At 45.4% G+C, this 26642-nt stretch overlaps 1 protein-coding gene across 3 annotated transcripts in view; it reads left to right on the top strand.

Moving 5' to 3' along the window:
- Positions 1-26642, top strand: part of GPATCH2 (G-patch domain containing 2) — a 424518-nt gene that overhangs the window by 43349 nt on the left and 354527 nt on the right. For all 3 annotated transcript variants that reach the window (XM_029593187.1, XM_029593188.1, XM_029593189.1), the window contains exon 2: positions 8803-9519. In XM_029593187.1, coding sequence (XP_029449047.1) covers positions 8803-9519 — 717 coding nt within the window. The remainder of the gene's footprint in view (positions 1-8802; positions 9520-26642) is intronic.

Consider the following 26642-nt stretch of genomic DNA (forward strand, 5'->3'; position numbering starts at 1 on the left):
TGTTACCAGATACAATGTTATTTATATATATATATATATATATATATATATATGATTGTTTCCGGTCTTTTGACGCAAAAATGCTGGATGCGCTTACTCCGGCGCAACATTTATATATGTAAGAACAACATTGTATCTGGTAACAAAGGAGGATTGGTTGTGGTTAAACTATTAAGAAAACGAGTCTGAACCTTTACAGCCCCTGAGGCAGCTTAATCAAATGAGTGAAACTTTGCAAGAGTTAGTCTTTCACTGTTAAAAGACCACATACTAATAAACGAATCCTTGTTTCTACCGATCTTTGCTTCCTGGTTGCTACTGTAAAGGTTTTAGCAAGTATATCAAATGGCACATGCTGGAAAAGACACAAAAGCTTAGGAAGCATATTCATTTCAAGAAGACTAATCCTGCCTATACAGGAGCGTGTTTAAATGTCCCTAGTCAATTATATCCCGCTTTAATTGACATTGCCAGCACAGCATTCACAAATAGAGATTTCCAAAATCTTAAGTAATCTGCACACCTAAATACCCAATCCTTTCCGCCACCCTAAAGGCAGAGAAGCAATCAGGAATTATAACTAGGTCCCACTGGAAAGAGTTTGGACTTATGAAAAGTAACTTTTATACCCTGAGAGGTCTCCACACTCTGACAGTAAGGTAATGAGAGCAGGTCCTGAGGAAGGGAGATCTTTCAAATATACCAAAAACATCTTCTGCATATAGCGATACTCTTTGATCCCGACTGCCAAATTGAAAACCATGTAAGAGAGGGCACTTTTGAATAGCAACAGCCAAGGGCTCTATTTCCAAGTCAAAGAGAAGTGGAGACAAAGGGCACCCCTTGTTATAGTAAAAAAAAAAAAAAAAAGTGATAATTAGACCATTCCCAGTACGTACCAGGATCAGTCCAGACAGCTGGGTTATGCCTCCCCTCCAGCAGATGGAGTCAGAGAGAAAACTGAAAGCACCCCCTATATACACTGGTGTGCCCCCTGCGATCCTTCAGTATAATCTCTGACTCCAGCAGATTGAGAGGCATAACCTGCGGTCCTGCTCCGGTCGTTTCTATCTATCGGTTGGGGTAAAATTAAAACAATAAAATACACTATAAAAAGTAAGGTAGGACAGGGGGCAAGATCATTGGATGCTTCCTTTTCTCTCCTCTGTCTGCCTGTCGGTCTGTGTGAATGTCTGTGTGAGTGTATTGCGCTGCGTAGCTAGGCATTAGTGTGAGGCAGGCTCGGAGGGTAGTACCCTTCTGATATTCCCGGGTTAGTGTGTCCGCAGCCTGGGGGAGAGCTTACCGGTGGGCCGGTCACCCTCCCCCCCCCAAATTCCAGGCTGTAGTCCTGAAGGGGGTTTAAAAAAAAAAAAAAAAAAAAAGTTTTTACTTGCAGAGCAGTTTAAGTCCTGTTGGAGACAGGCAGTGTGCTCGTTTTTCTACTGCCCCGGCCTGCCCGTGCCTGCTCGGACCCCGGAGGGGGTGGCTAGCTCACCCGGCGCGCGTTTTCTGTGAGGCTCTCCTCTCGGAGATTTTTTTGGCGCCATTTGGTCGTGCTGCTCCGTTCGCGGTGCTGATGCCGCGATCTTCGGTCTGCCTGACCTGTGGAGAGGCGGGGGCGCGACTCTCCCGCGGGGGTCTCTGCCCCCGATGTGTTCCCGGGGGCGAGGGACCCTCGGGGGGGCCGAGCGCTGCCCGCAGCCGATCGTCTCGCCTTTCTCCGGAGCGGCACAGCAGCGCCTCAGGCAGTCGTCCTTCGGCCCCTCCTCCACCGGGGAGGAGTGCGGCGGCCATTTTGAACACGCGGCAGGCTGCCTGTTCAGCGTCGGAGGAGGAGATCTCCCCTCCTCCCTCTCCTGAGGCACAGAGCCCGTGCTCCCAGGCCGATTCGGGGTCTCCTCGGGGCCCCCCTGCATCGGGTGGTCAGAAGAAGAGTCTGAAACGGTCAGTGCCATTTTCTTCTGATTTTGTGCTGTTAATGCACAAAGCCTTTTTACAGGCAGAATCCGGCTGGGAGGCGGAGGCTCCCGCTCCCCCGAAGGTTCCCAAGACCGCCCCCGTCTCGGGGGGGAGTCCACCGGACGTGGGGTCCTCCGGGATCAAGGGTCCCCGCCCAAGGGGGGGTGGGGCTGGGGACCTGGGAGACACAGGAGCCGCTCCGGAATCCCCGGGAGCTCCGGACTTGCTGATGGCCGACGATCCGGGGGCTGTAGCTGGGGATGATCCCCAGGTACTCCGCTTGTTTGGGAAAGAAGAATTAAGCTCCCTTATTCTCCACGTGTTGCAGGAGCTAGAGTTGACGACTCCGCCTCAGGAGGCGGACACGTCTACAGGGGATATCGCAATGGCAGGGATTCGAGCTCCTCCGCAGACCTTTCCTTTTCACCACAAGGTCTTACAGATCGTTTCAAAGGAATGGGACCTCCCAGAGGCTTCTCTGCGGGTAACTCGAGCCATGGAAAGGCTATATCCCTTGCCCAAGGATTCCCTGGAGCTTTTGAAGACACCCGCGGTAGATTCGGCTGTCACGGCGGTGGTGAAGCATACAACTATCCCAGTGACGGGGGGTATAGCGTTAAAGGACCTCCAAGACCGCAAGCTTGAGGTTTTATTAAAACGCATTTTTGACGTGGCGGCACTGGGGGTCCGAGCGGCGGCTTGCAGCAGCCTTGTACAGAGGGCCAACCTCCACTGGGTTCAGCAGCTGCTGACCATGCAGGAGCTCCCTCCGGGCGAGGCTGAGCAGGCGAATTGTGTTGAAGCGGCGGTCGCTTATACAGCGGATGCCTTGTATGACTTGTTGCGCACATCGGCTCGCATTATGTCCTCGGCGGTCTCGGCCAGGAGGTTGCTCTGGCTCCGTCGTTGGTCGGCGGATGCCAACTCTAAGGCGAGGTTAGGTTCCTTCCCCTTTAAGGGCAAGCTGCTGTTTGGCGAGGAGCTGGACCAGCTCATTAAGGACCTGGGTGACAACAAGGTTTACAAGTTGCCCGAGGATAAGCCTCGGCAGCCTCGGTCGTTTGGTAACGCTAGGGCTCGCTTTCGGGGGCAACGGCGGTTCCGTGGGGGAAGAGGGGGTTCCCTTCCCCAGCGGCAGCAGGTGACGAGATCCCAGGCCTGGTCTTCTTCTTCCTTTCGCGGCAGGAGGCCTATACGCGGGGGATCTTCCCAAGGTTTTCCTGCCATCAAGCCCGCACAATGAAGGTGCGCGGGCCCACTCCTCCGTGCCCGTTATCGGAGGTCGGTTGTCCCGGTTCTGGGAGGAGTGGGCCGCAATTACTTCGGATCAATGGGTCCTCGATGTGGTTCGGTACGGCTACGAGTTGGATTTTGTACGTCCCCTCCGGGATCTCTTCCTGATATCGCCGTGCGGCCCCGTAGAAAAACAAGTAGCTATAGCCCAAACGGTCGCCCATCTACAGGCTCTGGGGGCGGTAGTTCCGGTTCCCCGGGACCAGCTCAGGACGGGTCGGTATTCCATATATTTCCTGGTGCCCAAGAAGGAGGGCACCTTCCGACCCATTCTGGATCTCAAAGGAGTAAACAAGGCGTTGCGTGTGCCCCGCTTCCGGATGGAGACCCTCCGGTCTGTTATTGCGGCCGTCCACAAGGGAGAATTTTTGGCTTCTTTGGACCTGACAGAGGCCTATCTGCACATCGGAATAAGAGAACGGCATCAAAGGTTCTTGAGGTTCATGGTGATGGGGGACCACTACCAGTTTTGCGCCCTCCCCTTCGGGTTGGCCACCGCGCCGAGGGTATTCACCAAAGTTCTCGTGGTGGTAGCGGCTTCCCTCCGCCGGCAAGGCGTCCTGGTACATCCCTATCTCGACGATTGGCTCATTCGGGCGAAGTCGCACGCGGCATGCAACCGGGCGGTCTCCTTAGTGGTGCGCCAGCTGCAGCGGTTGGGTTGGGTAGTCAACTTCGCGAAGAGCAGACTCGAACCGACCCAACAGCTAGAGTTCCTGGGAGCCCGGTTCGACACCTTGGTGGGCAAGGTTTTTCTTTCGCAGCAACGCATGCTCAATCTCATGACTCAGGTACGGCGCCTGTTAGAGCTCGAGATTCCCACGGTCTGGGATTATTTACAAGTCATTGGTCATATGGTGTCTACTATGGAAATGGTACAATGGGCTTTTGCACATATGCGTCCGTTACAAAGAGCACTTCTATCTCGTTGGGATCCCCGCTCGGAGGAGTACGGGATGGAATTGCCCTTGCTGGAACCGGCTCGCTCCAGTCTCTCTTGGTGGTTGACCCCAGCCAATCTCCTACAGGGGGTGGACCTAGAACCCCCGTCTTGGTTGGTGGTAACGACGGATGCCAGCCTGTCGGGCTGGGGTGCGGTCTGCCAGTCCCGTGCGGTCCAGGGCAACTGGTCGGCACTCCAAGCGACTTGGTCCATCAACCGATTGGAGACCAGAGCGGTCCGCCTGGCCCTGCGTTGTCTCCTTCCACTGGTACGTGGTCGAGCAGTAAGAGTTCTGTCGGACAATGCGACCACAGTGGCGTACATAAATCGACAAGGAGGCACAAAAAGCCAAGCAGTAGCGATCGAGGCGGCGCTGTTGATGTCCTGGGCGGAAAGGCACTTAGAGCGTCTCGCGGCCACCCACATTGCCGGCTTGGACAATGTTCAGGCGGATTACCTCAGCCGGCAGCACCTAGATCCAGGAGAATGGGAGATCTCGTTGGAGGCGATGGCTCTCATCGCGCAGCGTTGGGGGACTCCGCGCTTGGACCTCATGGCGACTCGCCAAAATGCAAAGGCGGTACGCTTCTTCAGTCGGAGAAGAGAGCACGCATCGGAAGGGGTGGACGCGCTAGCCCTTCCGTGGCCTCGTCACATTCTTCTTTATGTGTTCCCTCCGTGGCCGCTGGTGGGGAAGGTGTTAAGGCGCATAGAGTCCCATTACGGTCCAGTGATTCTCGTGGCTCCGGAATGGCCGCGGCGCCCGTGGTTCGCGGATCTGGTCAACCTGGCAGTCGACGGCCCACTACGTCTCGGTCATCTTCCCAATCTTCTTCGGCAGGGTCCAGTATTTTTCGATCGGGCGGATCGTTTTTGTCTGGCGGCTTGGCTTTTGAGAGGAAGCGGTTGAAGAAGAGAGGTTATTCGGACGCGGTAGTGTCTACTCTCCTCCGGGCGCGTCGGTCTTCCACTACGCTCGCCTACACGAGGGTTTGGAAGGTTTTCCATGATTGGTGTGACACGGCAGGGACTTCGGCCGGACGTTCGTCAGTGGCGGATATCCTTATGTTCTTACAGGATGGCTTAAAGAAGGGGTTGGCATATAATTCACTCCGAGTTCAGGTGGCGGCTTTGGGCTGCCTGAGGGGTAAGGTCGAAGGCTCTTCCCTTGCGAGTCATCCAGACGTGGCTCGGTTTTTGCGAGGGGTTAGAAACTTGCGTCCTCCCGTCAGGCTTCCCTGTCCGTCTTGGAACTTGAACTTGGTTCTCCGTGGATTGTGTGCGGCTCCGTTTGAACCTCTTAAGGCGGCTTCTTTGAAGGATCTCACGCTCAAGACTGTTTTCCTTGTCGCCATTTCCTCGGCTCGTCGGGTGTCGGAGCTTCAGGCTCTCTCTTGCAGGGAACCGTTTTTGCGCATTTCGGCGTCCGGAGTTTCCCTCCGAACTGTTCCTTCCTTTCTACCTAAGGTGGTCTCCCCGTTTCATGTCAACCAAACGGTGGAATTACCTTCCTTTTCGGACGAGGAGCTACAGTCGGTTCAGGGCCGGGACTTGAGGCGTTTGGATGTCCGTCGGATTATCTTACGCTATTTGGAGGTTACGAATGACTTTAGAAAGTCGGATCACCTTTTCGTCTTGTGGAATGGACCCAGGAAGGGTCTTCAAGCGTCCAAAGCTACGATTGCACGCTGGTTAAAAGGTGCTATTGCGGCCACGTATGTTGGCTGCGGTAAGCCTGTTCCCCCTGGGCTTAAGGCTCATTCTCTGCGTTCTCAAGCGACTTCATGGGCAGAGAATCACTTGGTTTCTTGCCAAGAGATATGCAGGGCGGCCACATGGAAATCATGGCATACTTTTTCCAGGCATTATCGCCTGGATGTCCGGGGACCTCCTGCAGAGTCCTTTGGGAGCAGTGTGATTCGAGCGGGACTCTCAGGGTCCCACCCCAGTTAAGGCGGCTTGGGTACATCCCAGCTGTCTGGACTGATCCTGGTACGTACTGGGAAAGGAAAATTAGGTTCTTACCTTTGCTAATTTTCATTCCAGTAGTACCATGGATCAGTCCAGACGCCCGCCCACAGAGTTCTAGGTTTCCGCTCGTATTCTCTGCAATTTTGTTTTTCCGTTTCAGTGGTTTTATGACGGTTTCCGCACGATTGTGGTTTCTGTGACAGTTATACCAGTGTATCGTGTGTGGTTGTACATTTTTACTGTTCTATTTGTTGTGTCAGGTTGTTTTATCTGTTTTTTCAAGGATGTTTCTCCGTGATCTGGTCACTTGTTTAAAAAAAAAAAAAAAACAAAAAACTCAAGGGGGATTCTTGAGGGCGGTGTTGAACGTGCTTACGTCAATTACTTCTGCTTTGATATCACATATACTGAAGGATCGCAGGGGGCACACCAGTGTATATAGGGGGTGCTTTCAGTTTTCTCTCTGACTCCATCTGCTGGAGGGGAGGCATAACCCAGCTGTCTGGACTGATCCATGGTACTACTGGAATGAAAATTAGCAAAGGTAAGAACCTAATTTTCCTTTCACAATTATACGGGCCCTGGGCTTAGCTTACATAGCCTAAATCCAAGCTATGAAATGATCAGGAGCACCAACATAATGCAAGGCAGAGTAAAGAAAAGGCCAAGAAAGCCTATCAAAAGCTTTTTTGGCATCCAAAGAGACAATCAAGCCAAAGACCCCATGACATCGCGCAAGTTGTAAAATATTAAGTCATTTCATATTAGAAGTGGACAGCCTACCTTTTACAAAGCCAGTCTGATCCCTGTAAACCAGACTAGGTAAGACATCCCCAAATCCGATTTGCATCCCTTTAGCCAGAATCGTTAGATCTAAATTGAGCAGGGAGATGGGTCAATAAAAGCCACAGTCCATAGCATCTTTACCTGGTTTAGGAATGAGAGACTCATTGGCATCCGACATTTCCCCTAAACCTTGTCCTTTCTCACTTGCCCTATTAAATACTAACAGGGGGAAAGGTGCCAACTCTGGAAGAAATTTCTTAAAAAGATCCATGTAGGATCCATCAGGGCTAGGACATTTTCCCTGCAGCAATGCTTTAACTGCAGCTTGTACATCAAGTAAAGAGACAGGTGCATATAATTTTTCTATCTGGGTTTTCACCAAGTGAGGCAACTGTAATGAGGCTAGGTAATCCTGAACCCTACTTTACTCAGCCACAGTAGGCTCTGAATAAAAGGTAGTGTAATATTGAACAAAAATGCTCTCCATAGCTGCCTGATCTGTTGTAACTTGTCCTGTGGTTGTTTTAAGTCTCAATATAGTGGATCTACTGGCTCTCTTCTTAACTACCATAGCCAGTTAAGCATTTGGTTTATCACCATTTTCATAAAACTTCACTCTTTTATATATGTAAGTGCCTTACTAATCTTCTGTATTTCTAAAGTAGCTAGCTTAGATAAAAACATTTTTAGTCGATCGAGGACAAACTAGGAGGCAATTGAACTATTAGTGTTGTCGTTTTTTGTTTTTTTTTTAATTCAGGAGATTTGTCTTAAAACCATATGCCATGTACAAAAAGCTTTGTAGGCTTTTCTTTCGAAAATGATGCCTTAGAGCAGGCTTTGTCCATCCATCTGTGACCTAGTATTAGAGAAAAGGGGCAGGGATAGTAAAGAATGCCATTGGCATTTGTGTCCATTCGGTAAGAGTGCACATTGCGTACTTGTTGTTTTTGTGGTGATTGCTACTTAATAATATGATGTAAGCAGGTTTAGGGGTGCAGGGATCTTTCTGTTACAAGACACTGCCAGCTGTCCTCCCACCTTACTTGTGATCCTAAGCCAGGGAAAAGACAATGAGTATTCTTCTCAGAAATAGACTTATTTATCAGATTTGGCAGGACATAGAGAGAGCATTTAGAAAATGATTCCTAACATCCTGGCCACTAAGCACTGGTTTTCCCTAGAGAAAGTTCTGTATCATGGGTAGTTTAACACAGGTCTTTTTTTTTTTTCCCCCTTCCCGTTACTTCGGGAAGGGTCCTGCCATGTTGCAGGTCCTCTTCCCCCTTCCCATTCTTTCGGGGAGGAGAACTGCCATGTCTGTATGCCAAGCTGTGTGTCAGTGTTGTTCTCCGTCTGTCTGCCCCCCCCAAGGGTGAGAATATTTCTGACCTCTGCTTGCTCTCTGTCCCTGACACTTGCTTAGGATCTTAAGTCATTGCCTCTGCTTTATATTTGCACAGGAACTAACATAGGCACATCTGATGAGGTATCCTTCAGTGTATCAGAATAAGGCCTCTTCATTTTCCACAGCGACAATGTTTTAAAGTACCTGGGCAAAGTTCCTTCTCTTGCAGTGACAGTGTCTGGGACCTGTCAGAATTTGGCCTGTACATGGCTATTATAATTCATAATTGGTGCATCAATGGTAAACATGAGATCTCTCCGTACAATGACTCATTCTTCTAGTCTGTAAAAAGGATTATTTGTGCTATAACTTAATTCATGTTGGTAGATCCGAGTGTTCTAAGAAAAGTGTTGCCACTCTCACTGTTTTAGAAGTCTGATTAATTTATTACTTATTTTCTTCTAGCTTTCAGAATATTTTTTTTCTTTTATTAACACAGGCATTTCAGCAGGACTATGGAGGAGCTTGTTCATGATCTGGTTTCTGCACTGGAGGAAAGTTCTGAGCAAGCCAGGGGATGCTTTGCTGATACTGGAGATCATTCTCGCAGCGTCTCCTGCCTCCTGAAACGGCAAGCAAGAAAACGGAGGGGAAGAAAACGGCGATCAGATAATATCCACCATCCATGGGAAACTGGTCACTGCTTAAGTGAGGGCTCAGATTCCAGTTTGGAGGAGCCAAGCAAAGACTATCGAGAAACTAACAGCAATAACAAAAAAGACCACAGCGATTCTGATGACCAGATGTTGATTGCAAAACGCAAACCTTCCTCAAATATAAATAATATGCGAGTCAAAAGACCTTTATGGCATGAACCTGATCTGATGATTGACAACCTAGGGAGTAGGACTCTGCGTAGGAGAAGAAAGGTGAAACGCATGGCAATAGATCCACCAGCAGAGGTCACAAATTCACTAGCACTGACCCATCAGCAGAGCAACAGCAGAGATCAAGCCATGAACAATGATAACAGATATTATCAACATTTAGAGCTAGCCAAGAGCAAAGTCAAAAAAAGAAAAATTGCAGCATCCAGGCATGTCCCTGAGATCCCAGATGAGGGGGTGGTGGTAGAAGCTGAAGAAGTGAACCAGGCAAATAAAGACAAAATGGAGTATGAAGAGCAAAAAGGCTCGGATGAGAATATGAGTGACAGGTGGTTTATTCCTTTTGTTTTGAACACCATAGCAAAAATGTGTTGAAATTAATGCATATGTCCTAGGATATGGTTATTTAATATTTATAAACCATTTCTTTTACCAGCTGTGTAGAATTTTTTTTTTTTAATGGATTGTCAGGCAAGGCAGTACTAATCAAAAAGAATAATTATATTGACAATAATGCCAGCATAGTTAAGAGTCTAGTGCTACATTGTTGAATTGTATTTTTAATCTATTTTTAGTAAGACTTGGATTTATTTCTCCTTTGGTTTTGTGGCGGGGGTGGTTTTGTCACACGTTTAGTGTCAATCCTTAATATGTTAAATTTCAAGAACAGTTTAGCAATTTTCAGGATAGTTTGAGGTTTAACAAAGTTTACATTTTTTTTTTTTTTACTGTCAAACTGAAAATTCATTTTAGATTTCATATAGTGTTAGATACCTCTTGCCTATCCTCCATTGATTTGTTTTGATCCATTAATCACTGAATGCCTGAGCTACAGTAAGCCATGCCCATCAAAGGCCCTGGCACTCTCTGGTTAGTTGTAACCTTATCAATGCACATGTTCATAGTGATGCAATGTCACTATGGAAACACTGATACTGATTGATCATAGTTATGTATCTCATAGGGCATTATTGCTAGTTGAAGAATTTGGTACATTTTCTAGACTCTGTTGCTTGAATATTATGAGTCAAACTTAAACAAGGAAATTCCGTAGCTTTATGGGTCTAAAATAAAGAAGGTCAGGAAATTATTCCATGCCTTATCATAGTGCCTTTGTACATTGTTATTACATCACATATGAGATTGGAAATGTTTTCTGACTTTGTCCTACAATTGGTTTATCTTTTAGGCACATTGTGCAAAAAAGAGAGCATGCCAGTTGACTATGTCTTTCCATCTGTTAGTATGCATTTCTGATACTACTTGTGTGGTTGCACATCCTTAGTGAAGCGGTAGTGCATGTTGCAAGTCATAAAGAAGGAACTGAAGGGAGTGCAAGGAGCAGCCTAGCTAGGTCAGGCCAGGGCCTCTGCCGGCAGTGGATCTGGCCTGTAAAACTGGAAATGTTGGGTAGCAGGTCCAATTGTTGCTTTGAGAAGAAGGCAGAAGCAGCAAAATAAGGGAGACAGGTGAGAAGAGGGGCTTTTCAGGTTATGCTGGGATCCAGAGTGGACTTTTCTTTTTCTCCTGCCCTGCTACTATCACCTGTTCTAAGGGTGGGGTGTGTTGTGCAGTCTCCCTGTTGCAGTCAATCAGGTTGAGCCTGAGGGGGTGAGGCGTTGCTGGGCCCAGGCAGGTATATCAGGCAAAATGCACTTCAATATGTAATGCTTCAGGCATGTACTTTTCAACTAGTTGACTATAAGGAATAATATATTGATGCCTTTTCAAAATCCTGTTCTTGAGAATGATTAAGCAAAATATGAAAATTAATCTTATTTACAGACCATATGCATGTGAATGTGTGTTATCACTAGTTGTTGTAGATATCCTGTAAAGCAGGCATGCTGGTAGATACTTGAAGGCTCTTGCATTAAAGGATTCCAGAACATTGGCTATTGCTGCAAAATTCCAGCAGCCAGCAATATAACCCAAATGTGCTAAAACAAGTATGTAGCAGGAATAAAGAGCTATGCACTTATCTTCTCAAGCTAGAAGCTTTTGTTGATGTGGGAATTAAATTGATGATGGACTAAAATATCCTAGTTCTTTGGTTGCTTAAGGTAGTGGCTCTCAACCTTTATTTCCGTTGTGGCACACTTGCAAATGATGCTCACTTTAGCGACACGCTGCAGACTACATGCTGCAGCTGAATTAAAAACTCTTAAATATTTTGTTAAATGATGTGCGCGAGACAATTTTTTAATAATTGCTTGTAAAAAGATAGTAAAGCTGTTTTTTTTTTTCACACTGATCTTTTTTCGAGACAGGGTTGAATCTCAGACAAACTCTCGTGCATCTCGCTGTCAACCTGAAGAAGTTCTGTTCTCTTCTGGAATTTATATAGAGCAGAGCTAGGAAGTTTCCCTTTTCAACTTATTCAAAAAATTATATTCAGATTTTCGTATCCCCTCAGTAACAGCACTTCATATTCCCTCCCCTGCCACTTTGTGAAATAACATGAAAACCTGCAAATAAAAATAAAAAATACATTCAAGTGATATAGGAAACCTGCCATGCCATTAGAGCACTAATACCCAGGACTCAAAAGAGCAAGAACCCTACCTATGAAAAGACAGCACTGCACATGCAGAACACAAAACATTTTCTGATGGAAAAACAAACAAGCCAGACTACTAAAGATACCTATACAAAACTTAGTAGAATCCCTTCATCTGTGTCACACATGTAGAGCACAGAGTGTGACCCTTGCTGTTTAAAGACCATAAATTAAAAACAGAAACGTGCAGACAAATACTAAAATCCAGAGAAGCCAGACTCCCTGGTGCAACTTTCAAATTGTGTGCAGAAGTATAAAGTCTGGATAGTGGAGACTTTGCACCAGTTTCCAAAGGGAAACTATTCCCTTTTGAAAAATGAGTTGGAGAAAGTGCACCTATTTGTTTGGATACTTTTTCAGACTAAAAGAAATGCACGGATACTCCCTGCTCTGGCCTCTCCTCAATCAGCAAACATATTTGGTTGTAATAGAAAGCCTAGGCTTGCTAGGTAAAATTTTTGACATTTGGAGAACCGCTGACCTAGGCACCTAAACTCAATCTTGGTGCCTGACACACATTCAGCAACCCAGACCTTTGAAAAAGGGAGGCGTGGCTGCTGCCCTGCGGAGTCTCGGTAGCCGTGCTACTGAGAGCAGGAGTCGAGTCTGCAGCCTGGTGAATTTCAGGTTAGGTGGAAAGGGAAGCAAGGATCTGGAAGAGGGGGAGGATATGGGCACAGTAATGAAGTTGGAAGAAGTGGTGATTGAATGGAGAGTATAGAGCTGCCAGAAAAGCCTCTGAAAACACTTAAAAATGAAGGACCATCTTCTCTTCCCCCTGGCCCTCTCCCCCCCCCCCCCCAAAAAAAAAAAATAGAAAGCAAAATAAGCCAAAAAATAGAGCAACCAAAAAAAAAAATAGAATAGGCAAAATTTAAAAAGTGATTAAAGTAAATTTATAAGGGGGGGGGGGAATATTTCCACCCCATTTCCTTTCTGATCCTCATATTTTCTAAATTTTCCATCTTTGCTTATAATTGCAGGGCAATGTCATATAAAGAATTTAGCTGCCTCCTTAGGGTGGCCTCATGGATGTCCACACTGATTTCAGTATCACTATGGAGACACATTAATAGTAAATTACATTCATAACAGTATGGTATTGCTATGGACAAAGATACTAACGTCAGTAGAGATCTGTTCACTGTGGAAGGTCACTGTTGGTCTGATTTAAGATGAAAGATCAGAATTGTCCCAGAGAATTAGAAAACATATTTATACTTATAAAATACTTGTGTGAACAATGAAAAATGATGGAACCCATATGAGATTGTTTGTTTGGCGCAGACAAAAAAAAAATGTTCATGACAGTCCTCGGCTGGTTGTGTTGCATCAGAACTCCATCAGAAGTTCTATCATGGGCCCTAAATCCAGCTATTTTTCTTAGTCCTGTCAGATGAATCCAGAACAAATGGGTTATGCACCTCTACCAGCAGATGAAGATGGAGCAAACTGTCATCACAGTATATATACCCCTGCAGTGACATCGGCCTGCCGATTTATCCATCTCCAGCAGATGGTGGACATACATCTCCCTATTGGGGATTGCTTCATTTTGAAAACAGGAGAAATAAGGAAAAAAAAAATTGTCTTGCTCTCCTGCAGTGATACCAAATTGTCCTTCCCACAGTTGAGAATTCCTGAGGTGATTTCTGTGGTCCCTCAGATGAGTATCTTCGTCCGGTAGCTGGTTTTCAGCCGGCGTGGACTTAGCTAATTAAGCAGCTGATAGGAAGCTGAGCATGGTGGTGACAGCATATGCCCTCTCCCCCTGCAGCCGGAGACCATCTTTGTACTCTGCCAGGTAAGGCTGAGTCAGGTAAGTCTTTAAATTAAAAAAAAAAAAAAAGAAATAAAAAAATGTGTGTATATACATATATACATACGTACATACATAGATGGAGAAGGAGGAGATTTGTTTTTTGTTTTTTTAGTGTAGGGCTTCCTCATTCCCCCGGTCTCCGTGCTTGTCGTGCCATTCTGACATTCATCCTGCTCCATGGGAGGTTGAGCAGTCTCTGTAGACTAGGCCCTGCTCTGAGGCTTTTCGCTATGTGCCGGGTGGCAGGCCTCAATGGTGTTTCACGTGCTTTCTATAGGCTGCCTTCTATAGGACTAGCCGTTAAGCCCGTAACAAAGGGCTACATTTAAAAAAAAAATTTTTCGGTCCATTTCCTTCCCACTCCCTCCCCCTCATTCTCCCTCCTCCCTCTAGTCTCCCTTCCTCTCCCTCCCTCTCCCCCTCTTCCTCCCTGTCCTCTTCCTCCCCCTTCCTTCCTTCCTCCCTCTCCCCTCCCCTTTCAGATCATCCACAACCAGCAGACGGAAGATCTCCGGGAGGGTCCCTCCCGTGCGCGGCGCCGCTACTGCTCCTCCCACTCCTGCTTCTCGCCGCCGCCGCTCCTGCGGCCCCAGCGCCATTTTTTTTCATTGCTGCCGCTGCTACTGCTCCTCCCACTCCTGCTCCTCGCCGCCGCCGCTCCTGCGGCCCCAGCGCCATTTTTTTTTTCGGGCACGCTCAGCTCTGACCGTGCTCGCCCGCGCATGCACGGTAGAGCTGCTCTCTTCTGCGCATTTGCGGGCCGTCGGTCAGAGCCCATTTATAAGGTAGATTATTGGTTCGGTGTGTGCATCTAGCTGGGCGTCCAGTTTGTGCATCCAGTTTTTGGATGCTTAGTTGGGCCTTAGTGCGTCCAAGTTAAGTGGCGCCTTTCAGTGGCCACACGCTTACCTGTGCACACAAGTTGTACGTTGCTGTGTGCTTACGTTTTGCAGCGATTATCCTTGGGGCGCCTAATTTTTGGACGCCTAGGTTGGACACCTAGAATTTTTGGACGTATTTAAAAAAAAAAAAAAATCCCAACAAACAAACCATAGCTAGATCAACAAGCAGCCACTGATGTGAAGATAGGGCATTTACAATGCACGCCTCCGGTTGCTGCTCAGTGCACTGTTGACCATAATGTCACCTATACCTAAGAAACCTAAGCACCTTTCTCTTTCCACTGCCTGTCATATTATTTGGGTGCTAACTTGTGCGAGTGCTATTTGGAGGCTCACGGAGAATTTTCTTCCTCTGATTTCACTAAGCCTGGTTCTTCCCAGCTGGATGTAGGCCTGGGTAAAGACATGTCAGGTGGGTTGCCTGAATTTTGATCTCCCCTAACTAGTTCTTCAGCAGGGGAAGTTAGCTCAGTAAGTACACCTCGAGTACCTCCTGGTATGGATAAGTCTACATTTTCCTGGGTAGAATTTTTCCAGGGATTGCAATCCTTTCTTCAGGTGCAGTCCTCAGCCCTGCCCAATGCTCCCATAGCAGAGTTGCAGGTAGGAACCTTTCCTGGACCTACAGTTAAGCGCCAGTGTACTCCTAGAGCATCAGCAGCACAGCCTGATAGAGATCTGGATAGCACAGATGAAGATGCAGATCCTGACTCTTGAAGATGGTGAAATTCCTCTAGGATTAGAACCGTATAGAACTATGCCTCTGCTTTTTCATAGAGATGAACTGCCAGCTCTGATTTCCCAGACCTTGAAAATGCTCAGCATTCCTGGAGCAGATTCCGTGTCTGAGCCAAAGGGAAATCTCATTTTGATTTCCTTATGTAAAGCCTCTTGATTTTTCCCTGTGATGGAGGCCATTAAAGAATTTTTTTATCTTGACTGGGGTTCACCAGAGGCTAACTTCAAAGGGGGTTTAATTTTGTAAGGCCTATACCTTCTGGATCCAGTAGCAAGAGAGCAATTACTTTTTTCAACGATGGATGCACTTGTGTGTGCAGTCTCCAAGCGGACCACTATTCCCGTGGAAGGAGGAGCAACCTTGAAGGATGTCATGATAGAAAGATTGAGACTATCCTTAAGTATTTGAAGCAGTGGCAATGACCTTGAGGTCACTTCTTGTTGTTCCTTGGTGGCTTGCTCTTGTTTGCTTCTCTCCTAGGAGGTTGTTGATTCTGGGATAAACACCAGGGCAGTAATGGAGCTAGCTGCTGCCTTCTTGGAGTACGCGGGCTGTGATTTGGTGCACACTTCAACCAGAGAGATGATTTTGATAGTAGCGGCCAAGCGTCAGTTATGGCTGAGAAATTGGAGGGCCAATGCGACCTCCAAGGCTAACCTCACCAAATTGCCCTTTAAAGGCTCACTCTTGTTTGGGAGCAAGTTGGAGAAACTGGCCAGTAAGTGGGGTGAATCACTGGTTTCTCATTTGCTGGAGAATAAGAAACAGATGCCATGTTCCTTTAACATGAGAGGTCGTGCTAGAAGATTCAAGTGTTTTTGACTATATAGAGGAACAAACTTTCAGAGGACTCAACCTTTGGTAGGCCTCAGTTCTTTCATCCCAGATAACACAAGGAGGCGCAGGCTTGAGTAGTGGGACCTCCCCAGCCTCCTGATGAAGGTTTGCCGACCCATCCATCGGAACAGGAGGTAGGGGGGCGCCTCTCTTTTATCAGAGGTGGGTCCTGGAGGTGATAAAAGGATATGTGATGGAGTTTCGTAGTGTTCCTTGGGACATGTTCATGGAGTCTCCCTGCCACTCCCAGCAGAAGAATCAGGCGATGGAGGGTACATTGGCAAGGCTCCTCAGTCTGAGGTCTGTGCTTCCAGTGCTCACATCTCAAGAAAATATGGGGCAATATTCCATTTATTTCGTGGTGCCCAGGACGGAGGGCTCTGTTCATCCCATCCTAGATCTGAAAGGTGTCAACCATCATCTGCGCTCGGTGATGATGGCTGTGCAGCCGGGGGAATTTCTGACCTCTCTGGATCTGTCCAATGCTTATCTTCCCATTTCCATGTGACTAGAATATCAATGCTTTCTGTGGCTCGCAGTTCTGGGATGCCACTTTCAGTTTTGGGCACTGCCCTTTGGTCTGGCCACCACTCCCAGAAACCTTTTCCAAGGTAATGGTAGTTTTGGTAGAGTTGAGAGAGGATGGGATCTTAGTACACCCATATTTGGATGATTGGCTGATTTGAGCCAGGTACCTGGGAGAAAGCCACCTGGTGACTCGCACAGTGATTTCCTTGTTGCAGGAGCTTGGCTGGGTGGTGACCCTGGCCAAGAGCAGTCTTCAGCCTGCTCAGTCATTGGAATACCTTGGAGTCGGATCAACACGAACCAGGGCAAGTTTTTTCTGCTGGAAGCTTGAATTCAGAAGCTGCTGGCACAGCTCCGTCTATATTAATAAATACTCTGCACCCGACTGTATGGTCCTACCTGCAAGTTCTTAATGGCGGTAACTCTGGAAGTGATACCCTGGGCGAGGGCGCATATGTGTCCACTTCAGCGCTCCCTGCAGTCTCGGGACTATTCGATTCGGCTCCACCTGCCGATGGAGGTCTCCTCCCAACTGCAGTGGTGGCTGCAGGCGGAGCATCTAAGGAAGGGAGTTGTCAATACTAGCCAGTCCGGTGGTGTTAGGGCAACAGATGTGAGCCTCCTTGGTTGGGGAACTCATTGTCAGGAGCTGACAACGCAAGGGTGCTGGAATGCGGAAGTCTCTGGAACATCAATGGAAGCCAAGGTGGTTTGGTTGGGATGTTTTCAGTTTGGCGTCAGGCTGCAGGGTCAATGAGTTTGGATAATGTTGGCCAATGCAACAACACTGGCTTACATCAATCAGCAGGGAGGTACCAAGAGCCAACAAGTGTCACAGGAAATAGATCTCCTTTCATGGATTACAAACTGGTTAAAAGACAGGAAACAGAGTAGGATTAAATGGTCAATTTTCTCAGTGGAAAAGGGTAAACAGTGGAATGCCTCAGGGATCTGTACTTGGACCGGTGCTTTTCAATATATTTATAAATGATCTGGAAAGGAATACAACGAATGAGGTTAAATTTGCGGATGATACAAAATTATTCAGAGTAGTTAAATCACAAGCAGATTGTGATACATTACAGGAGGACCTTGCGAGACTGAAAGATTGGGCATCCAAATGGCAGATGAAATGTAATGTGGACAAGTGCAAGGTGTTGCATATAAGGAAAAATAACCCTTGCTGTAGTTACAAGAAGTTAGGTTCCATATTAGGAGCTACTGTCCAGGAAAAAGATCTAGACGTCATAGTGGGTAATACTTTGAAATCAGCTCAATGTGCTCCAGCAGTCAAAAAAGCAAACAGAATGTTAGGAATTATTAGGAAGGGAATGGTGAATAAAACGGGACATGTCATAATGCCTCTGTATCATTCCATGGTGAGACTGCACTTTGAATACTGTGTACAATTCTGGTCGCCACATCTCAAAAAAGATATAGTTGCGATGGAGAAGGTTCAGAGAGAGGCAACCAAAATGATAAAGGGGATGAAACATCTCCCCAATGAGGAAAGGCTGAAGAGGTTAGGGCTGTTCAGCTTGGAGAAGAGATGGCAGAGGGGGGATATGATAGAGGTCTTTAAAATCATGAGAGGTCTTGAAGGAGTAGATGTGAATCTGTTATTTACACTTTCGGATAATAGAAGGACTAGGAGGCACTCCATGAAGTTTGCAAGTAGCAGATTTAAGACTAATTGGAGAAACATTTAAGCTCTGGAATTTGTTGCCAGAGGATTTGGCTAGTGCAGTTAGTGTAGCTGGGTTTCAAAAAGGTTTGGATAAGTTCTTGGAGGAGAAGTCCATTAACCTACTATTAATCAAGTTGACTTAGGGAATGGTTTCTGCTCTTACTGGCATCAGTAGCATGGGATCTTCTTGTGTTTGAGTACCTGCCTGGTTCTTGTGGCCTGGTTTGGCCTCTGTTGGAAACAGGATGCTGGGCTTGATGGACCCTTAGTCTGACCCAGCATGGCAAGGCCAGCAATTCATCTCTATGGAAAAACCGTAACATGGTCAGATATGGTTCTAAACCAGGAAGGATTTTCCCATCTTCCAAGAATCTGGATTCTCTACTGCGTGTAGGGTTTCTGAACTTCAGGCCTGGTCTTGCCTAGAGCCATTACTCCCTGTGATTCCAGGGACAATAAAGCTGTGTACTATTCCTTCCTTTTTACCGAAGGTGGTCACTGAGTTTTATTTGAATCAGTCCATCTCCCTGCTGTCTCTGATCAGAGAGAGAGATGTAGAAGAATATTGTCTCTTGCGACCCTTGGATGACAGGAGACATATTGACAGGTATCTGACGGTTACTGAGCCTAAATGGAAGTCAGATTGCCTGTTTGTCTTTCACGGTGGTATTAGTCAGGGAGAGCCAGCCTGGCGAGCTACAATAGCTCACTGGATTAAGGAGGTAGTCATGGCTGCATTTGTGGATGCAGGAAAGCTGTTACCTAGTTAGGTTAGGGCTCATTCCACTACGGCTCAGGCAGTGTTATGGGCAGAGGTGAAATTCTGACATTTGCCAAGCTGCGACGTGGTCCTCCTTGAACACATTTTCCAGGTATTAGACTGGATGTGCAAGCCCAGAAGGACATAGACTTTGCATATGCAGTTTTGACTGGATCGCAGGCAGCTTCCCGCCCTATTTGGGAATAGCTTGAGTATGTCCCACTTGTTCTGGTTTCATCTGACTGGACACTAAGAAATGAGAAATTACTACTTACCTGATAACTTCCTTTTTTTAGGACAATCAGATGAATTCATCTTCTCTCCCTTGGCTGCCAGATGATTGTAGTGTGTGTGGTCCTCCTGTGTTGACTTCGTATTACAGGGATTTCTGGTAAGTGTTATTACAGTCCCTGGACTGTTATTACATTCTTTTCTGAGCTCAGTGTTGCCTGATAGCCAAGTATTGAAATAGTTATCTTTTTTTAATCAAGTTTTTGCTAGTCTACTACAGTTGCTTTTGAAGAGAATACTGGCAGGCTGATGTCACTGCAGGGGTATATATATTGTGATGTTAGTTTGCTCCCACTCCATCTGCTGGTAGAGGTGCAAAACCCACTTGTTCTGGATTCACCTGACTGTCCTTTAAAAAAAAAAAAAAGAAGAAAAGAAAATTATCAGATAAGTAGTAAGATCTTGTGGCTTTCAAACAGTTTATTAAAGAAAATGTCCTTCAGATTCTAACAGACAAGAAGAATTTGGTTTCCAACGTCTGTGTCAGCTCTCAGATATGGACTTGGGCAATGGAAAGAACATTTATGTCTAGAAAAGCCAATATTGTGGCAGATATTCTGAGCACTCACTTTCAAACTCACAAGTGGTTTCCCCATTTAAGCACTCTACAAAGCATTTGTCAACAATGGGGAGTTCTTAGGAGGATTGCTTTGCAGCTTCATTCAACAACAAGTTTCCAAAGTACTATTCCAAAAAACCAGGTCACAAGGCTTTAGCATAAGAATATAAGAACTGTCATACTGGGTCAGACCCAAGGGTCCATCAAGACCAGAATCCTTTTTCTAACAGTGGCCATTCCAGGTCACAAATATCTGGTAGGATCCCATGCTACTAACACCTCTGGGTGAGCAATAGCTTTCACCAAGTACCTGCTTAATAATGGTTTATGGACTTTTCTATCAGAAACTTGTCCAAATCTTTTTTTTTAAACCCAGCTATGCTGCTTTTACCACATTCTTGGAAAATGAATTCCAGAGCTTAATTTTGCGTTGAAAGAAAAAAATATATTACATCCAATTTATTTTAAATGTTCTGTTTAGTAACTTCATGGAGTATCCCCTAGTCTTTTTTTATTTTCTGAAAGAGTAAACAACTGATTTACATTTACTGGTTCCATGCCACTCCTGATTTTATAGATATTTATTATAGCTCCCCTCAGTCATCTCTTCTCCAAGCCGAAGAACAGTAAACCTTTCTTTTCCCTACTCTGCATCTTTTCCAGTTCCACTATATTCTTTGAGATGGAGCGACTAGAAATGCACACAGTACTTTTGGCATGGTCACATCATGCAGTGATAGAGGCATAGTTATTTTCTATTTTCTTCATTTCTTTCATAATAATTCCTAACACTCTGTTTGCTTTATGGACTGCCAACACACACCGAGCAGAGGATTTCTGCATATTAAGAATATAACAAAAGAAGTTGCCATACTGGGTCAGACCAAGGGTGTTTCAGGCCCAACATCCTGTTGCAACAGTGGCCAATCCAGGTTACAAGTACCTGGCAAGTGCCCAAACATTAAGTATCTTGCTTTCCTCATCCCTTGTACAGAATTGTTATTTATCTCAAGTTTAATAGTTATCTGTAAACACTGCTGCTATTGCATAGCGCTGTTGTGAGTTCCTGTTGAATGTAAACCGATGTGATGTTACTAAACGATTATCGGTATATAAAAGCCTCAAATAAATAAATAGATCCCATGCCAATAATAGCAGTGGTTATTCCCTAAGTCGCCTTGATTAATAGTTAATGGCCTTTCCTTCAGGAACTTATCTAAACCTTTTTTAAACCCAGCTATTCTAACTGCTTTAATTATATCCTCTGCCAACAAATTCTAGAGCTTAAGTGTGCGATGAGTGAAAGAATTTTCTTTTTTAAATCTGCTCCTTGCTACCTTTATGGAGTACCCCACTAGTCCTTTTATTATCCAAAAGACTAAATAACCAATTCACATTTACCTGTTCTAGACCACTCATGATTTTATAGCCCTCTTATCATATCCCCCTCAGGGGTCTCTTCTCCAAGCTGAACAGCCCTAACCTCTTTAGCCTTTTCTCATAGGGGAGCTGTTCCATACTCTCTATCATTTTGGTTGCCCTTCTCTGTACCTTCCACAGTGCAATTATATCTTTTTTGAGATGCGGAGACTAGAATTGCACACAGTACGCAAGGTACATCTCACCATGGAGCAAGAAGCATTATGACATTTTCCGTTTTATTCACCATTTCCTTCCTAATAATTCTTAACATTCTGTTTGCTTTTTTGGCTGCCGCAGCACACTGAGCCAACGATTTCAATGTATTATAGACTGACGCCTAGATCATTTTCCTGGATAGTAGCAGATTTGTGAGGCAAATCTTCCCTTGGGTAAATTCATGCTGGCTGTGTCCCATTAAACCATTTATATGCTTTGTGATTTTGATGTTTAGAATAGTTTCCATTATTTTTCCCAGCATTGAAGTCAAGCCCACCGGTCTATAATATCCTGGATTACCCCTGTAACCCTTTTAAAATATTAGGGTTAAATTGGCCACCCTCCAGTCTTCAGGTATAATGGACTATTTTAATGATAGGTTAAAAATTTTTACTTTTTAAAAAATTTCATTTTTTATTTCTTTCCGAACCCTGGGATGTATACCATCCAGTCCATGTGACTTGCTATTCTTTAATTTGTCAACCTGGCCTAAGATATCTTCCAGGCTCATCGTGATTTGATTTAATTCATCCGAATTATCACTCTTGAAAACTGTCTCCGGAACCGGTATCTCCCCAACATCCTCATTAGTAAACACAGAAGGAAAGAATGAATTTAGTCATTCCACGATGGCCTTATCTTCCCTAAGAGCCCCTTTAATTCCTTGATCATCTAAAGGTCCAACAGACTCCCTTACAGGTTTTCTGCTTCAGATATATTTAAAAAATGTTTTTATGAGTTTTTGCCTCTATGGCCAACTTCATTTTAAATTCCCTCTTAGCCTTTCTTATCAATGTTTTACATTTAACTTGACATGGCTATTCAGCCTAGCCTTCCCGGACACTTAATTCTCCCTCTCCTTCAGCCTGACACTCTCAATCCAACATTCCAGTTGGCCCTCACAGACCTTCGCTTCGTTCCTGTTATGTTTCTCAGTTATCATCTTATTCGTTATGAGATGACTTGTTAGGTCATCTACCAGAATTCAGACTGATCCAGGTTCCCTTTCAGCCGTTAAATTAGTCGTCCCTAACCTTGTTAGGGTCACCTACCAGAGTTCAGACTGATCCAGGTTCCCTTTCAACCGTTAAATTAGTCGTCCCTAACCTCCTTCTTCCCTTTTCCCAGTATAAACTCCTCCACCCCAATATCCTACCACTTCCTCGACTTCATTCAGCCCTCGACCTCCTCTAGACACTGATCCAATATTGCATACTATGTAAATATTCTCTGTAAATGCGTTTTACTATGTAAATATTCCTGCCCCTGTTCTCTTTTTTCCTCCTCTCCCAGTTGTAAACTTCCTTGTTCATTGTAACTATTACTTTCTGCACCAGTTCAATAGCTCTAGTTCTATGTTCAATGCACGACTTGTTAAATGTAAACCGACTTGATGCAACCTTTGGTCGTGAAAGCCGGTATAGAAAGCAATAAAATAAATGATGTTATGATATGCTATGATATGTTATGTTACGACTCGTTCAACTGTTAATTGCCTCCCATGTTCTATGTATCGCCCCTGAGCGAATTTTTTCAGTTACATTGTAAACCGATGTGATTTGTATTTTTTACAGGAATGTTGGTATAGAAAAGTTAAAAATAAATGCTTATGCGTTTTCTTATTTTCTTTAGAATGGGTCCTCCTTCCAATTTTTGAAGGATAATTTTTTGGCTAACATAGCCTCTTTCTCCTCGCCTTTTAACCATGCCGGTAATCATTTGGCCTTTCTTCCACCTTTCTTAATGCGTGGAATACGTCTAGGCTGCACTTCGAAGATGGTATTTTTAAACAATGTCCACGCCTCTTGTACACTTTTAACCTTTGCAGTTGCACTTTTCAGTTTTTTCTAAATATTTTCCTCATTTTATGAGTTTCCTTTTAGAAAATTTAGTGATAGGGCTGTAGATTTACATATATTGTCCCCCTTCCAGTCAGTAGTTCAAATTGGATCATGCTATGATCACTGTTTCCAAGTGGCCCCACCACTGTTGCTTCTCTCACCAAATCCTGTGTTCCACTAAGAATTAGATCTAAAATATCTCCCCCTCTCAACTGTACCTGAAAAAATTGCTCCATGAAGCTGTCATTTATTCTAACCATAACTTTGTCTCTAGCATGTCACGATGTTACATTTACCCAGTCGATATTGGGGTAATTGAAATCTCCCATTATTACTGCACTGCCAAATTGGTTAGCCTTCCTGATTTCTGTTAGCATTTCATTGTCCGCTTCATTTTGGCCATGTGGACGGTAGTATACTCCTATCACTGTACTCTTCCCCCAACACACATGGTATTTCTACCCATATAGTCTACTGTGCATTTAAGGGCTAATTTTAAAAGTCCTGCATGCAACGATTCCAGGAGATAGATGCAGATTTTCAGAGGCCCGCAGCCGGGTGCCAATATCTTGGTACGTGCATTGTGAAGCAAATTTAAAAAAAGAGGTGGGCCATGGGTGAGATCTGGGCGAGTGCCATTTAGGCATTGTCCCACTGAAGCGCGCACCGGGATCCGACCAGCCCTCGCAACCTACTGCTGCTCCTGAGAATGAGTAAGTAAAAAAAAACAAACAAGAAAATGTAGGGTAGTTAGCAGGGTTTTAGGGATTGGAGCTAGTTGGGGGAAAAGGGAGTCAGGTTAGGTAAGGGGTTTAGGAAGTTCCCTCCCAGTCCACTCCTTTACTAGAGGGAAATGGGGAAAAGGCCAATTCCATTGAAGTGTGCATTTCTTAAATTCCCTTCCATTTATGCATGTGAGAGGGCCTTCGCATGCACATGCGCGCAACACTATAAAATCATGCGTGCGAGTAGCGGATTTTATATCGTGCATGCGTTGGTAACCGTATGCACATGGATGGCCATGTGCAGGTCTTCAAATCTACCTTTTAGTCTATTGTATGATCTTTATCCTATTGAACTCTGTTCTTCTGGACATAAAGCGCTGCACCCCCACCAGATTGATCCTCCCTATCATTGTGATATAATTTATACCCTGATAAAGCACTAACCCATTGGTTATCCTCCTTCCACCAGGTCTCTTAGATGCCAGTGTGTTTCATCATTTACTGCTATAGACTCTCCCATCTTTCTTTTTAGACTTCTAGCATTGGTATACAGACATTTCAAAGTGTGTTTTTTGTTTGTATTAATAAATTGCTTTTCAGTTCAGGATAATTTGGAATCCTTTAGCTCAGAGGATTCTTTACGTATAGGCACATGGACTACTTTTGCTTTTATTGAAACCTCTCTGTTGGAATGCCTTAACTCTCCTTTTTCATTAGTATCCTTCGAAGATACCTCCCTCTGAATTATGCACTGCTGAGTGACAATCTGCTTTCTTCCTTGTCCATGGCAATGCCTAGATCCTTTTCTTGGGTGATGACTCCTAATATGGAAACTAATATCTTGTAACTACAGTTTGAATTACTTTTCCCTAGGTGCATTCCCTTGCACTTGTTAATATTAAATTTCATCTGCCGTTTAGATGCCCATACTCTTTCGCAAGGTCGTCATACCGATGCAATATTGTTGTGCAGAAAACAGGCATTCATGATTGAGCACCCGCTCTCCTAATGCATGACAATTGACCTCTCCGGGTGCCCGATGCAATATGCAAATAAGCTTCCTTGGTAAAATGGAGGCACATGGGGAAATTGTGTGCCCCTAGCACCTCCTCAGCAGCGGATGCCCAGGAGAGTGGCAGTCAGCGGGTTAGGAATACAGGCATTCAATTTTACGAGCCTCTGTTTCCCTAACCTGTGCACAGCCACAGGTTAGGAAAAGGGGCGCTCATTAATTGAGCGTCCCTTTTCTTAACCTGACCATGGCATGCTTTTTTTTTTTTAAAAGTTTTATTTGACAGTTCTCCTTTTTGTGTTCCAACTTAATATTGCCACAAAATTGTCAGAGGAAGTACAGAAAAGCAGTATTTTCTGCTTTTCTGTACACTTTTTGAGGGTAAAAATATGCACGTCGGGTGCACTTTTTTTTTTGGCATCAGGGGGAAATAGCTACTAGCCTCATCAACATGAATTTACATGTGATGTGCGCCATTAGCTACGTGCTCGATTGGACGTGCGTTTTGGACACGCTAACCCCTGTTTTGCATCGGGGGTTATGGACACGCGTCCAAATAGCGCATTGAGCCTTGCGGTTCGGCCAGCGCATGGTATTTCATCGGCCTGAATCATCTTGGGAGTTAACAATTCAGAATAATTTTGTGTCCTCTGCAAATCTAATTTCTGAGACCATTTTAAAACTAAGGCAAGGGAAAGATGATACTAGTGGCTCCTTTTTGGCTCCAAAGGCTATCTATTGCTCAGCCCATTTACTTCCCGATTATCATATTTTCTTACCAAATATGAGATGATTCTTCACCCAAACCTTTGTTCTCTAGTGCTAACAGCATGGAGATTGAACAATGAATGCTGAATCTTAGAGGCCTTGCCTTTTTCATTGGAGATTAAAGCAGTTCTACCAGCAGCAAGAAGACCGTCCACAAGAGATTGCTACATTTGGCGATCCTTGAGCCAACCCCACGAACCTCCACCCTCACTCCAATTCTGGGCTGGCCGCACTGCTGATCCTCCATGCTCTCAAACATGGTGAGAAGCCGCTGGACCCCTCACGCAACAGGATGCTGCAGGTTTCAACCGCCACAACTCACTCTGCAGTTTTTAAAGGTACTGCAGCAGGAAAGCCTCCATGGCCAGTAAAGATGACATCAAAAGTGCTGCTCTTTAAAAAGGTAGCTTCCCAGCAACAACTTGCCTCAGCAACAGGTCCAGCTACTTATTAGTAGAGCATGTACCTTCCCAGCGTTCCTGTCTTCATTCCAGCCTTGTCTTTCTTCCTCGTCCAGCTTGCTTTAGTCCTTGTCCTACTTTCTTCAAGTTGTCTTCTGTCTTCGTTCCACTCTATACCACACTGCCCACTTGTTCTTGCCCTTGCCTGCCTATCCTGCCTATTTATCCCTCTTCTCCCTCCTCAGATGGATACCTGGTTTTGACCACAGTTTGTACCCCAGATACGCCTGACCGCTGGCTGCCTCTGACCACAGCTTGGGCCCTGATATGCCCAGTTGCCGTCTGCCTATGTCCCCAGCTACTATGGACCTTCTTTTCTGCC

Source organism: Rhinatrema bivittatum, chromosome 3 (assembly GCF_901001135.1).
Source record: "Rhinatrema bivittatum chromosome 3, aRhiBiv1.1, whole genome shotgun sequence".
Taxonomy (NCBI): domain Eukaryota; kingdom Metazoa; phylum Chordata; class Amphibia; order Gymnophiona; family Rhinatrematidae; genus Rhinatrema; species Rhinatrema bivittatum.